The following is a 14,334-nucleotide window of genomic DNA, read 5'->3' as shown; positions in this document are numbered from 1 at the left end:
ATGTCTGTCATTCTAGAGAAGGCTCTGCCCCGGGGCAGGGAAGACTAGGCTCCAAACCAGCAAGTGGACTGGCACTGCCAGGCACGACCAGAGTGCCCAGGCAGGATGGCATCTTCCAAGGCGAGCTCCTCCCTGCAGACACCTGTGCCTTGGTGACTGTTTCCACTTTAGAAAACTGAGGTTGAGTGGGATTCATTTGTCCCAAACCTCACACTACTTGGATGCGGCAGCGATTTGAACCAGGCTGTCTTCAGTCAAAGCCCAGTCCCTCTTGAGAGCATTCAACTGCCTCCTTTGCTTACACCCTGATGGAAGGGCTGTCTCCTCTGCCATCCACTCTGTGGCCCCCTCAAGGCTGGCCTCAAGGCTGGCGCCTTCAGGGCAGGAGGACTGGGCTGGCCCAGTGGCCTTGGCCTGGCCTGGCTGGTGCTTCCCTCACCCTCTCACTGGAGGACAAGCTGCCTGCCTGTGTGGGCTCTTTCTCGGCTGAAAAGCCAGATGGTACCCGATGGTGGGCAGAGTTCCAAGTATTTGATGCCAGAGCTGCAACCCTTGTGGTTTGGTGGGGAGGGGAAGATAAATATTGTGGAAAACCCACACAGTCATTTGCCTAATGATTATGAGCCATCAGGGTTTATAGAGGACAGCCCGGCTCCTCACAAGCCTGACGGAGGGCCACGGAATCTAGCACCTGCACGTCCAGGTGAAAAGACCATGGGTTCTGACCTTGACCTAGGAGAGCTTCACGGATGTTATGTGAGGAGCTGGGGTGGGGCAGAGGGTGCACGTGCGCAAGGCTGTGGGACGTGAGGAACAGACCTGTCTCTGGAGCTGGCGCCTACTCTAATCTGTCACTGTCCAAATTTCAGATGCAAATTGGTGGTGGTGGAGAAAGAGATGGGTGGCGAGCCGTCTGTGACTTCATGGCAGTGGACGGATTCCAGCTGCTCCCTTCTACTTCTGCCCCCCAAAGATGGGGTGCCCTGGCCCTTGCGGAGGGGAAGCTTGTCCTGGCAGCGAGGACCAGAGGATGACCCGCCCACTGGGAAAGGAGGGGCTGGCTGTGCATGAGTCTGTCTCACCGGAGCAGCAGCCACTAGCTATGGTGGGCTCTGGCCACCAGCAGGCCAAGGCCCAGGGGAGGGATGTGTGCCAATGCCCCACCACAGGCCCAGCAGCGGCATCCACCTGTAAGCAGTTTTCCTTATTCCAGCCTTCGGGAAGCAACCGTGCTGTGACGGGCCATGCTGGCTCTAGATGGAAAGGTGAACGAAATGCAGCCCGTGCCCTAGAGGAGCTCACAATGAGGTCAAGGAACGGAATAATCATAAAAGCCCAAATAACGCCATGGCAAGGGGTGGGGGAAGAGGGGCCCTGAGCTCAGTGTGGACTAGGGGAACGCTTCTCTGACTCCAAAGCAAGGCACAGGCACGTGGTGGGCCAGAACGTGAAAGCACTCGACATCTGGGGACGACACTGGTGGCGGGGTGGGGGGTGTCTGGGGGAGAGAGAAGGCTCCAGAATGAGACTGGGACAGACCATGCCATGTGAGGGAATTTAGACTTTGCTTTCTGGAGAGGAGCTTCTACAGGGTTTTAAGCAGGGAGACGGCAATCAGACTGACCTAAAATCAGGGTTGACACAGAAAAGCTTCATGACCCTGGGGCAGTTCTGCTGTGAGGGGCTGGGTCTGCACACCAGGGTGGGGGCTGTGACAGGCTGTCCCTCGTCATGGAACCCTGGGGCGGGACACCCCTCCTAACATGATGAGGTTTTTAAAAGGGACTTTGATCCTTTGAACTAGGAGTATAGACGGGGTAGGCGGAGATCAGGGAAGTTCATTCCCATCCTATTGGGACAGAGGAGTGAAAAGGCCATCCTAGGCCCTCCCAGGGAACCTGATGGGAGACAGAGCAAGGGATGCCCACTTTTTAGGGCAGGCTCTAGAGAAGCCTTTCTTCCTCATGGCAGGAAGACAATGGGAACTGTGAGGAAAGACAGGGCTCTTCTAGAGGGTTTGGCAGTTCTGAAGAGCATGATAACGTCTCTTCCGGGCTCTCCTCGGCCGAGTTAACAGATCCAAGGACCAAACCTTCTCTGGGCACTACAGGCGTGGTTTACTGGCTATCATGTTTTAGCTCTTGAGATCTCTCTACAAAAACAGCTCTTTCAGTATTTATGCTGGATGTCAAGGAGGAGGGAGGGGATGGGTACACGGCGTTATTCTCCCTGACGGCTGTGCCTGGAGAGGCTGGGCCTGGGTTAGCCTGGGTCACAGTATACCACTCTCTTATACCAGTGAGAAGGCTGGGGCAATCCTTGCTTGGCCACATAACTGCTGGGGGCTGGGCTACCACTGCTGGGGCCAGGCTGGGGGTCAACTTGGTCCTCACAGGTCCTAAGAACAAGAGGGCGTGAGAGGAACAGGTGGGCTGTGCCGTGAGTGACAGAGGATGGGGGACCCTCCGGGCCATCAATCTAGCCCCTCAGCTCCCTTGGGAAAAAACACCCACATCTCCAACCACCTGATTCTATCAGGAATTGAACTGCTCAGAACATTCAGTGGTGGCAATGCATGTGCCCACGGGCCTTGGAATCCAAGGCCGCTTGCGTCTCCAGTAACCAGCGGGCATCTGATGGCTTTTGGTGCCCAGAGTCTTGCTGTCAATCCCCCGCCCTGCCCTGGGAACAGGAGGAGGCAGTGCCATCGCCCTCTGCTGCCTGGAGCTTGTGCGTCACTCAAGGAGAGGTGCCAGGTGATCTCTTGAGACACTCTCGGCATCTTCCCTTCCTCAGTCCATGCTCTCGGCGCAGGAAGAGCAATGGCAGTGGGAACGCTCCAGCAGGAGCTGGAGGAAGCGAGGGAGGGAAGGAAGTCAGGTGCCCAGAACACGGGTGCCCTGCAGAGAGGGCTGCACAGGCCCAGTTGGCTCCACCCCTTCTCTGCTGACGTCTGGCCTCGAAATAGACCAGGAACTGAGTAACCTTGGAGGCGGGACGGAGGGGAGACGGCACATCAAGCTGGCTGATTAACAAGCTGTGTTGAAGTGGGTTTGAGAAGTGACATCAGCAAGCCCCCAGCTTCCTCCCTAGTCGGGGGTCAGAGTGAGATGCCCTCTCCGGGGAGCTGGCACGCTGTGGGGTCTAGAGCCCCCAACCAGCAGCTTCAGAGGAAGCTACAGGGGAAGCCTAGAGGATCACCCACTAGGGACATGGGAGGTACCCGTCAGCCGCAGGTGACAAAGCAGCCCCGAGCCAGTGGGCATGCAAAGCCCCTCTTCTCTCTAGCAGTGCCTTAGGTGTGGACTCCAGGATGTGGCAGCACCAGGCCAGAGACCTGTGGATGGCCCAGCCCCTCTCCTTTCCCTGCAAGAGGCTGGCACGGGAAGATCCTGACAGCTGTCTCCACCATAGTGCTGTGGGAAGCAGTTCTTGAAGGAAGACCAGAGTGGGCCTCTCCCTGGGAAACCTTTCATCACTTTGAGAGGTCTGCACCAGCAGGATTTCTCAAAAGGAAGAGCACACAGAATTCTCCTCAGAACTGGATGGAAATGCAGATTCCTGGGCCCCGTGGCCTTAGAATATGCTGCATCAGGCCTGGCGCAGGACCCAAGAATCTCCATTTTTATTAAGAGCCTGAAGGCATTCTTGTGCCAGTGGTCGGGCAACCAGATCTTGAGAAACACTTTCCTGATCCAGGGGAAGGGGACCAGCTGGGAAGTGTTCCCAGAGACTATTCACCTGCCTCTCAGGTGAAGCACAGCCTCCCTGCAGTAGTGTGGGAGGAGGTGCCACAACTGCTTGGACACCACAGACCTCAGCCAGCGCCCAATACCTGATACAGGGCCCTGCATTCTCTTCCCATCAAGGTGTTCAGAAAATGTCTCAATCCACGGTTGAAGGAAGTTCTTGCCACAGCCAAACTACACATGCCCTGCGGAGGCTCATGACCGTTCTAGAGTCACACTCACATGGGGTATCTGCTGCCACAACCCCAGTGCCTCCTTTGTGCCTCAAGCTTATGAAAATGTTCCTCGGTCCACTGTCAGTGAATCCACAAGACATCTGGGCTTATGCTAATTCATCCGATATCATCATTAACGTGCACCCTAATTGTTCAGCTCTGTGTAAGGGCCATCATAGCTGAGTCCCTCGCACCTCTCTGCTGGCTGTAAACCCTCTGGGGTTCCCCAGCTCCTCTCCTCAAGGCCAGGGTGCACTGCAGAGCGCACACTCAGCTATTTCTTCTCTGCACACAGATGCTGCTCTTGAGCCAGTGCACGGCCAGCACTGCTGGCTGGGACACGGCCACATGGAGGATCATGGCTATTACTTTAGAGTGAGTGCTTTATTTAATTAAACAATTACTGCTAGGGCCCTGGAGCGCTATTTAGAAAGACATCAGGTTCTGCTTATGATATGCACCCTGTAACAGAGCAAGCATCGTTCAGGGAATAGCACAGCCTCACAAAACTTGGCAGGGCCACCACAAATGCCACAGACTGATCTACAGGATAAAAGGAGCAGACAGACACGGAGCAGAAGAAAAACAGTTTGGCATATACAGTTTTCATTTTCGTTAGCACAAAATATTTAAGAACATTCCACGTTACTCTCAAAATACTGGGAGGTTGCTAGATTCCACAGACTATGGAGGTTTTTATGGCACTTTTTTTGTGAAATGAAGAAAAAAATAAAAAATAAAAAAAGGTGGCAGGGAGAGATCTGAAATCAACAACTGGAATGTACCCTTAACAAATATAATAAAATTATTTTTAGTTCTTTGCCCAGAAATGGGAGTTCTGGAAGCAGAGGGGGTGCAGAGTGTGGGACGGACTGGGCTGTTGAGCTTTGGGAGTCTGCCCGGGGCTCAGTTTCTCGAGGGGAATGACGGGAAATGTGTGTGCACACACGGGTCAGTGGCCAGGATCAGCCCAGGTAGCCTGGGAAGCGAGGCACACTGGGTTTTTATCCCTGACTGCGCCACTCACAAACAAGGAGGGCTCAAGCCTTGAGCTTAGGGTCTGACTGGGATCAGTATGAGACCTGCAAAGAAACAGTCCTGAAAAAGCTCGGCGCAGAAGGTCCCCAGCAGGAATGGATACTCCCCCACGGAGCCCTACTTGGAAGCTTCCCAACCAAATTGGCCTGTGCACAGGTGTGGGGCTCGGGTATACACTTATCAGGCTCTGCGGAGCTCTCCCAGCTCAGGGATGTGGATGGGGAGAGGGGAAGGGGCATCGCTGGTTACTTCTTTGAGGTGGGCTGCCTATGATATCCACCCCAAGCCCTGTCTGCCTGTTTCTCCAGCAACATGAACTGGGCTTTGGGGTTCTGCACCTTTGCACATGAATACACGGATACCTCCCTTTACACAAGAGAAGGGATCCTAAAGTTGTTTTATAAATGCTGAGTTTTCACAGAATAACATTTTAAATACACTAGGGAAACTAAGTACTTAAGAAAAATCTGAAGCAAATCCTTCTGTAAAGTAAGGAATCACTTTGTAACAAGTAACTACCCTCCCAATTTATTTTATACCTTTGGATTTTCATATAATGGGGTTCCTAGGAGTTAAGAATGGTGTGTGTGTGGGGGTCAAGGTCATGACAAGAGATCATTTCCCATCTCCATTCACTTCCTGGGTAAATTGGTGAATGGCGGTGGGGTGAGGGATGAGCAACCAGGTAAGTTACACTGCCGTTTTCCCCACGTGCCTGGGAGTAAAACTGGCTTGCTGTGGGCAGGTGGTCTTTGCAAGGCTGTACTCATTATTTTACAGACAATGGAGATAGGGGTAAAGAAATATGGTTTAGACTGGGTGCGGTGGCTCACACCTGTAATTCCAGCACTTTGGGAGGCCAAGGTGGGTGGATCCCGAGGTCAGGAGATCTAGACCATCCTGGCTAACATGGTGAAACCTCGTCTCTACTAAAAATACAAAAAAAAAAAAAAAAAAAAAAAACTGGGCGTGGTGCCGGGTGCCTGTAGTCCCAGCTACTCGGGAGGCTGAGGCAGAAGAACGGCGAGAACCCGGGAGGCGGAGCTTGCAGTGAGCCAAAATTGTGCCACTGCACTCCAGCCTGGGCGACAAAAAAAAGAAATATGGTTTAGGCTAAGCACCCCAAATCGAAAAATCCAACATCTGAAAAGCTCCAAAATCTGAAACTTTTTGAGCACTGACACGATCCTCAAAGGAAATGCTCATTGGAACATTTTGGAATTTTGGATTTGAGATGCTCTACTGTAAGTATAATGCAGACATTCTAAAATCTGAAGAAAATCTGAAATCAGAAACGCTTCTGGTTCCAAATATTTTGGGGAAGGGATACCCAACCTGTACATTCTACCAGGGCCAGAGACACCCCACTGACATCCTGTGAAGGGGCTATGTCAGTCACCAGCTCAGAAGCAAGAACGTAAGATCCCGTCACCCCTCAGGACCTCGACGGAGGCCCATGAGCAGCTTCTGAGCTGGGGAAGGGAGTCGTAGGGGGAAGAAGCCACTGCCTGCTGCCTTGTGACCCCGAGTCCCCCAGTCTGGCACCTGTACTGAGACCATGGAGGCAGTGGCACAGGGGACTAGGCATCGTCCTCTCAACTGGCGCACAGGTATTGGCCAAAGTGGGGACAGGTCATGGGGCGTGATGGATGGTGGGCATGCCAGTCAACCGAACCCACGTCCCTGAGAGTGACATTAAAAACAAAAACAGCAACCCTCTCGCTGAGCAGGAGAAAGCATGGGCACTGGGGTGAGGGTGAAGGAGGCAGCCACAGAGTAACTCAGGGAGGCGTCACCCAGGTGTCCTCAGTAAGGTGAGGGGATGAGCTGGGGCAACTCGGGGAAGAAAGGAGGGACGGGGGTCTTGCTCAGACAGGAGCAGCAGTGGCGGAGGAATGGGTGGGGTGGTGGGGGCTCACGCTGTCCCTGGCTAGGAGTTAGAGAGACAAGCTGCAGTGTGGGAGTGAGTGACAGGCAACCTGAATTTCATTTAGGGAGGGCTGGGGTAGGGGGATGGAAAGCACATGGAAGGACAAGAAGCCATTCCTGGTCTAAGATATGTAGACAGCTCCTCAGGAAAAAAAGCAAGCAAGCAAGAACAACACAGGCCTGTCCCTGTATTATTGATTTCCTTGAAAAAGAAAGAGACAAGCTAATCCTCTGAGGTCACCATTTCAGTCTGAGCACGGTCACTGCCTGAAGTTAGAGTTCACCCAGCATTAGATTCCCAGCTCTGCGTGGATAGCGGGTACGGGCACGTCCATTTTTGGGGTGTGGGGAAGAAATGCATTCTTCCTTGAAACCCAGTCTCATGGGATGACTGCAGAAAGCTCAGCATGTGTGGGACACACAGGACCCGGGACACGCATCTTAGGGGCTCACAACCCCACACCAAAGCTGGCTGAAGACACCTTGAAGGCTCACCGAGTCCAGCTCCTGGCGATGGTGGGCACAGGTTAGAACGACTGCACTCAGCGCACCTGCGGTGCCACCAGGTGTGACGGGCATGTCTCCACAGGCGAGAGGGGAGGAAAGGGTGAAAGGCAAAACAAACCCGACCTTTCTAGAGTCTCCAGAACTGAATGAGGAGGAAATGACAAGAGGTGCGTTGGGAGGGAGAAGAAAGAAAAGGAAAGGAAAGATGGACTTTGCGGGTCACCCCAGTGAGCCCCCACATGGTCACCATCCTATGAAGGAGGCACTTGGATGTCCCTGACCCTGGAAACAACACCCTTCCCCCTCCAGGTATCCTGGAGTCTCCTCCTGACTTGTCTTGGTTTGGTGTGAGGCTGAGTCCTAACTCACATGAACCAGATGAGAGGGTGGATGTTGCCCAGGAAGGGACACTCTTGACAGGCTGTCTGCTTTCTGGGCTGAGGGTCCTGCATTCCGTTTCTAGATGGGCCAACCCACTAGACTCCTCCCAGAGACAGCTCGCTTATCCCGTCTACGTTCTTGCCGGGCCCTACCCGGGTCACCTTTGCTGTCTGACTGTGCTTCACTCCAATCCCCGGCTCAACGCTGCACAAACCTGGGGGCAGTGTTCACCTGTGTTCTACTGGAGTTGTGCTCTGGGGGCACCACTCATGTTGAAAGCAACAGGAGTGGTGCCTGGGAGGCAGGCGGCACAGTGTCCCCAGAGTCTCCAAGTTCGGTGAAGTCACTGCTGCTCCTAAAACTTGCTGCTTCACTAATTTTCCTTCCTCACTGGTCCTGAAGGCCTCTAAGCCACCTCCTGCCCCAGCACTGGTAAGAATAAATATTCAAGTGAAGGCAGCGTTGACCCACTTATTAGCAGATGTCACAGCCCCAGGGCACAGTGGCTGACGCTAGAAGAACAGAGACCATGGCAGGGGAAGGAAGTGTCCTCGGGAAGAGGCACTTAATTCCAACACTACTTGAGTGCCCAGGAAAAGCTGGCCTTGCTATCTAGGAGCGAGGGGCACCAAGGCAGACGGGGCACCAATCAAGTCGGTGACAATGATGGGCAGACGTGCAAAGGCGCTCACTCACCAGGGAACATGCTCAGCTGTGTCACCCCAACTGCCTGAAAACGTCAGGCTCCCAGGGCTGATAACAGGTGCCCTGTGTCCCGGCCTACACATGGCAGTGGGGGCCACCCCCAAAGCGGAGCCTATGGAACTGAGTCTTGGGCAAGTGGAGCAAGCCTGTGTCACCAGGGCAGGACAGAGCTGAGAGGCCAAAGAGCTGAGCTGTTGTCTGTCTGCTTCAGCTCCGGGATCCCAGGAAGCTCCCGTCTGAGTCAGTTTCCCCGCTGTGAAATGGGATGACACTGTGTACTTTACTGTGTGGCTGGGAGTCAGAAGTCACTGGTATGCACTACACCGATGCAAGGTAAACCGTGGGAGGGCGGGGCACTCACGGCACGCATGGCACTGCCAGGCGGGCACATCACTCCCTCTCCACCCTCACGAAAAGGATATTTTCTCCTTGAGTGGTACTATTTTAGGAGGAAGCCATTTGGTGTTGAAATGGGGACTGCACACCATTTTAAGTGTTGCAAACGGACAAAGGCCAGTGTTGCCAAGTGAGAGGGAGCCAAGATGGAATCCTGGCAGAGCGAGAGAAAACAGGGCTGGAGCGAAGGCCTGGAAGGACCCTTGACCCTTCTGGTGTCAATGTGAGCCTGAATCTGAGACTGATCTCACCCTCTAGGAAGAGAGGCTAGCAGACAGAAATCCCCCTGGCCCTCCACTTCTTCAAGGGGGTGTCTGGAGGGAGCTTGGGAAGACTCTCTCTGTCACAAGGGGTGGCAGGGTACTGGCTAGGCACTTGCAGGCTGTATCCTTCTCCTGAGTCACCTGTGCCCTGGAGGTGGATCTCACAGCTCCTGTGTTCAAGGCAGGATAGCAGGCCAGGGTGACCTTGTCCTGTCCCAGGGCAGCCAGCAAGGGGCCCCCTGCTCAACACGGCCAGTTTGCGGCCGGGTCTCCAGCCAGGCATAAGCTCCACTCTGCCACCTGCGCTCCCGGCTCTGTTCGGCTGGGGCCTGCTGGGCCACCTGCGACCCAGCAGCATCTGTCCACCTGTGAGCGGTGGATGCTGCTTGTTCTGCCTAACGGTGAGAGGCTTTCAGCACCTGGGAGTCCCCACTGTCCCCTCTGACACTGCTTCCCTCTGACTCTCTATAGGAGGGACGGGTCCAGGCAGGGGACAGGAATATCGGCTGGGAGGTGATGCAGGAATGAGGAAGTGCAACAAAGGCGCTGGGCAGTGCCCTTGATCCCAGGGGAGAGTGACACACGTCTGCGTCCCAGACACTTGGGACAGTCTGAGTCCCAAACAGAACTGGTTCATACGCAATCCTATCACCTCACCAGGGGCCCCTGGCCCCTTCATGCTGTAGAGGAAGGAATGAAATGCCAACTTCTGACTGTGTTGCCTACCAAAGCCGGAGAAACTGCAGAAAGAATCCTGAGACGTTCCCTAGCCTGGAGGCAAGGTTACCCGTTTGAAAGAGTGGGAGCATCTCACACATTCCCATTTGATTTTTCAAAAGAGCAGGAGGTATGGGTGGGTGGGGGCCTGAGAATCCAAGGTCAGCTGATAGTGGATCCTGATGATAATCTTCACGGGCTCTAATAACAGGGCCGAGGTCACCGCTGGCTCCAGCTGCAGTGGCCTGCTGGGACACCCCAGAGAGCCCACTGAAGCAGCCAGTAATTCAGGGGACCTGCGCCCTATGACACCCTGCTCTGTGGCTCCTCCAGGGAAGGAGAGGGAGAAAGTGACTCATATCAGCTGCGCCGGGAAGCACAGGATACGGACAAGGGTCGTCAGGCACAAGGAGGGGGGTTGGAATTTTCCACTGGCGAAGGTCAAGGGCTTTGGGAGGTCACTGGGAGCTGCCGGTAGAAGCATCTCCCTTTTTGTAAGTAATCATGATGCTACACACAGGCCAGCCCTGGAGACAGTTACTACAGCAAGGATTCTCACTGTGCATGTACATCTCAGGCGCATTCCTGGGAAGACGCAGAAGAATCGCTTCCAGAAGACTTTCTGAAAGTTAGACCACAATATAAAAGTCTGTGCCTCTGTCCCCCAGAACTACTGCTGCAGAATGGCAATGAAGAAGAGGTTATTAGTAGGCCCTTTTAAAAATGCAGGCTGGGTAGGGGCTTCATCTACCTGAGACAAACAAGATCTGTGTGCAGAGTAGGGAGGTGCTTTCAATCCTCGCCTGACCTGCTCGCTGCCTTGCTGAACACTTTGAGTGAAGTCTGGCTGGCAGCAAAATCAGAAACAGCTGGTGGTAAAAGGCAGCGTGGCATCCCTAGAAGGGATGGACAATTTTCTGAAACAGAATGACCAGGGGGCAGCGGGTAAGCACAGCCCTCCTCCTCTGGGGCCCAAGGGGCCAGTTGATGGAATCTAACTCCCCTGACCTTTACAAAGACACACAGGGATAAGCCCTGCAGGTCAGACTTGGGAGGGGAACATGCCATCATCACTTGCAGGAGAGCTCAGGACTGAGAGAGGACACCCACATCTTTGCCAACCTCTTCCGCCAGTCACTCTGCCCCTTCCAACTCACTGAGGGAGGGGAAGGGCCTGCAGAGCAAAGAAAGCACCAGAGTTTGGGGTCAGGGGAACAGCAGGCTACTTACTGTTCTGCAGAACTTCACACCCTGGGAGCCACATGCAAAACTGTGAAGTGACTTCTGAGACAATGCCAAGGCCCATCTGCCTTGATTTCTCCAAACTGGGTAGAAGAGCCCATGCAAACCAAAAGCCTCTGAGCAAACAGAAGCCCCCAGCAGGGGACTGGGCTATGGGGGAAGGATACTGTCACTGGCCCAGAAAAAAAGGCTCTCGTGGGCAGTCAGGGTCTCCACTCCTGTTCTGCGGCCTCTGCTTCCTGTTTTCGTGGCTTTTGCAGGCTCTGATGACAATTAGCTCCATGAGTTATAAGTGCAATATCTGGGAGATGAAGGCAGTAATTAATGCCTGTCTGTTTTCCTGAAGGGTTCCTTCTGTTCGGTCAGAGAGTTATTGAGATCCAGGGAGGGAGGCTTCCATCATGTGGAAGGTTTGTAGGAATAAGTGAGGGAACCATTTAACAAGGCAAGAATAATGCTTCTAAATAATTTATCAGGCAAATAGCAGCAGCCAATATTCCCAGCACGTAGTATCCGTTTTGCTGGTGGGCAGGGAGTTTGCCTGGCACGGTCTTTAGATTCCAGCAGCCTCCCCAGCAAAGACCCACCAGACTGGCTCTGCTGTGGCTGCTCTGCCCTGAATATTGGCCACAGTGTCTGTCTGAGCCACTCAAACCCCATCCTCCATCCCCTCCTTCTGCCCATCTACCCTGCTAGAGATCCAGATGGGGCCTTTCATTTACTAATACCTCTGCTAATTTTATCAATCATGGTTTGTTGAGTGCTAAGAGGCTAACGAGTCTCAGCTGTGCTGCTAGTGCCTGGGCTCACCCCTCCGGCTGCCATGCTGGTGCCTTTTCCCGCCCCAAGGCTGGGGGAGGTAGAGAAGGGTTCCAGACAATTAACCTGCTACCAAATTCCCACCAGACCTGCAACGGAGGAATCAGGGACGCAGCTCTACTAAAAGACAAACTGCTAGCTACAGATGAATGTGCAGAAGAAACACCGACCATTAGCTGACTGCTCCAGAGATGCAGAGAGGAAAACCAACCTCTCCACGGCCCAGGCCATAGGGCTCCTGCAGCACGGCTGTAGAGTGGGACTAGGAGGGCAAGAAAAACCATTCAGTGTCCCCTTGGGGTTAACAAATCCAACCCCAAATAGCCTGCAGGGCCTGTGGAAACCTTTCCTCAGACAGGGATAATGAAGTCGGGAGGCCAGCTCCCTGAAAAGCTTGGCTGTCTCTTGGTCCCTGCCTCCCTGCTCCAGATCAGCCAACTGGCCACGTGTCACACTGTGTGTCACCTAGCACACCTAAATTTATGTCAGGGCTGAGGAGGACCAAGAGGAAGCAGAGAATATTAACAGATACTGCAACAGTTAAAGCAAAACATTTCTGAGTCCCGCCCCCAAAGTAGGCAGAGATAAATAACTGTCTCTGCTTTTGTATCTTATTATCCAGGACCTGTCTGGCGTATTATTCAGCTCCCTGGCCCCCGCCAACAGCACAAAGCAATCAAGAACGAGCCTGGAGATTCATCGTCTTCTCTTGTCCGCTGGGAGGATGAGACGAGGGAAGATAGGAACAGAGCTGGGCTGACCCTTCCCTATCTGGAGAGGATGTTTACGGCCAGACCCAGCAGCGAACCATATGCTCTTGAGCTGGCCAGGAGTAAGGTCAAAATATGGAAAGTTTCTGGAAAAAATGAGATGTGGCACTCTTGGAGAACTCCGCTGAGGGTGGCCCTAGAGGCTGAGCTCAGTTTACAACAGTCACGGTCCTGAATCTGGCTATGACCTGAGTGCCTACTCCAAACCACACTTGACTTTGAGGCCTGCTGCCAGGAACTTGGGGGCTAGACTCTTAGTGACGCGATCCATTTCTGCCTGGGGCCAAGGCCCCAGTGCTTAGCCAGAGTGTGGAGAAGGGTAGACCCTCCTCTCTGGGGAAGGGATTCTACCTGGAAGTAAAGGCACTTCAGATGCCCTCAGCTGCCCAGGCTGGGCTGGGGCAGGGGCCACAGAGGCACAGACACTCACCAAGTAGATGCGGTAGGCGTCCACTCGGCGCAGGGGCCCCCAGCACCGGTCGGTGTCATTGTATTTGGTGTCTGCTTCCACACCGCAGGAGTCGTTGCCAGCGGCGCTGCTGATAAAAAGAATGACAGCAGGCCCAGGCTCAGCGAGGCCGCCTGGCTGGGCTGGGGGAGACAGAAGCCACTCCCTGCACAGCTGCCTGAGCACCAACAATCAGACTTTTCACAAAGCACTTTGCGGGATGCATCTCTGAGGACGCGCCCTCCTTGTTCCTGCAGCACCATTTCCCAATGACTCAGGAGCCCTTGGTGGGAACCTAGTGGGGCAGGGAAGGGGACAGTGACATGAGCTAAAGACAGAGAGCATGGCTGGCTGTGGTCTGTGCAGAAAAGGGCCTGGGCATCTGCATTCCCTAGATGCAATGAACTCACTTGGCATGGTGCTTCTCCCCTGGATGCTCTGCCCTGACTGGCCAAGGAAGCCCCTTTGGCTACTGCCAGCCTGGGGGTCAGGAGGGTACTCACCAGGTCACCTGCATGAGGGAGAAGGGCACGGCAGCAGCATAGATGGCAAGGTCCCCATACAGGTAAACGATGATGCAGAAATAGAACAAGTTGACCCCCACTGAAAGGAACACAGCCATCAGTCAGGGAGCTATAAAGAGATGTCTGCATGTTTTTTTTTTTTTTTTGACTAAATCTCTACCTCTTTCATAGCTTTCAGTTCTCTGAGCTGTTAACTTTCTACAAAAGTGGAAAAATGACCCCAAAGTCCTATTTCTTTTTCTGGCTGGCTACACTGTGATGCTGACAAGAGACAGATTGGCTCATGACTCTCACCTGAGAGGACTCAACGAGGCTGGGAGGATCAGAGAGATTTTGAAGCCAGACAGGTGCACGGTGAGTGTGAGGCTTGGCATGGACAGGGAGTGAGGAGGGAGGAGAGATGCCCCCAGTCAGGAGCCTGACTCCCGGGGTGCATAAGGGCTGGGGGCCCCCTCTGGTGTCAGCCAACACCGGGCTCTAAGACAAGAGATTGCTACTAAAAGAGTTGAAGCAAAGAGAAGTTGACGGAAAACAGTCCAGCTCTCTGAAGCTGGGATCCAAAGGGCAAAAAGCCCTGGATTTCCAAAGGCCAAGTGCCTCATTCTGAATCTGACTGATCTCAAGCACATGG

The 14,334-nt window shown here is 53.9% G+C and overlaps 1 protein-coding gene across 3 annotated transcripts in view; it reads right to left on the bottom strand.

Annotated features, from left to right (window-relative positions):
- The window catches only part of TMEM104 (transmembrane protein 104), a 63,117-nt gene that overhangs the window by 31,498 nt on the left and 17,285 nt on the right, over nt 1-14,334 (bottom strand). For 2 of the 3 annotated variants that reach the window (XM_023211871.2, XM_023211873.2), the window contains 2 exons: nt 13,683-13,782; nt 13,162-13,270 (listed from right to left, as the gene is read on the bottom strand). In XM_023211871.2, coding sequence (XP_023067639.1) covers nt 13,162-13,270; nt 13,683-13,782 — 209 coding nt within the window. The remainder of the gene's footprint in view (nt 1-13,161; nt 13,271-13,682; nt 13,783-14,334) is intronic. The other variant, XM_023211872.2, reaches the window with a different exon arrangement.

The sequence above is a fragment of the Piliocolobus tephrosceles genome, chromosome 16 (assembly GCF_002776525.5).
Source record: "Piliocolobus tephrosceles isolate RC106 chromosome 16, ASM277652v3, whole genome shotgun sequence".
Lineage (NCBI taxonomy): Eukaryota > Metazoa > Chordata > Mammalia > Primates > Cercopithecidae > Piliocolobus > Piliocolobus tephrosceles.
The sequence above is the reverse complement of the archived record's forward strand: the minus strand, read 5'-3'. Positions and strand labels throughout refer to the sequence as shown.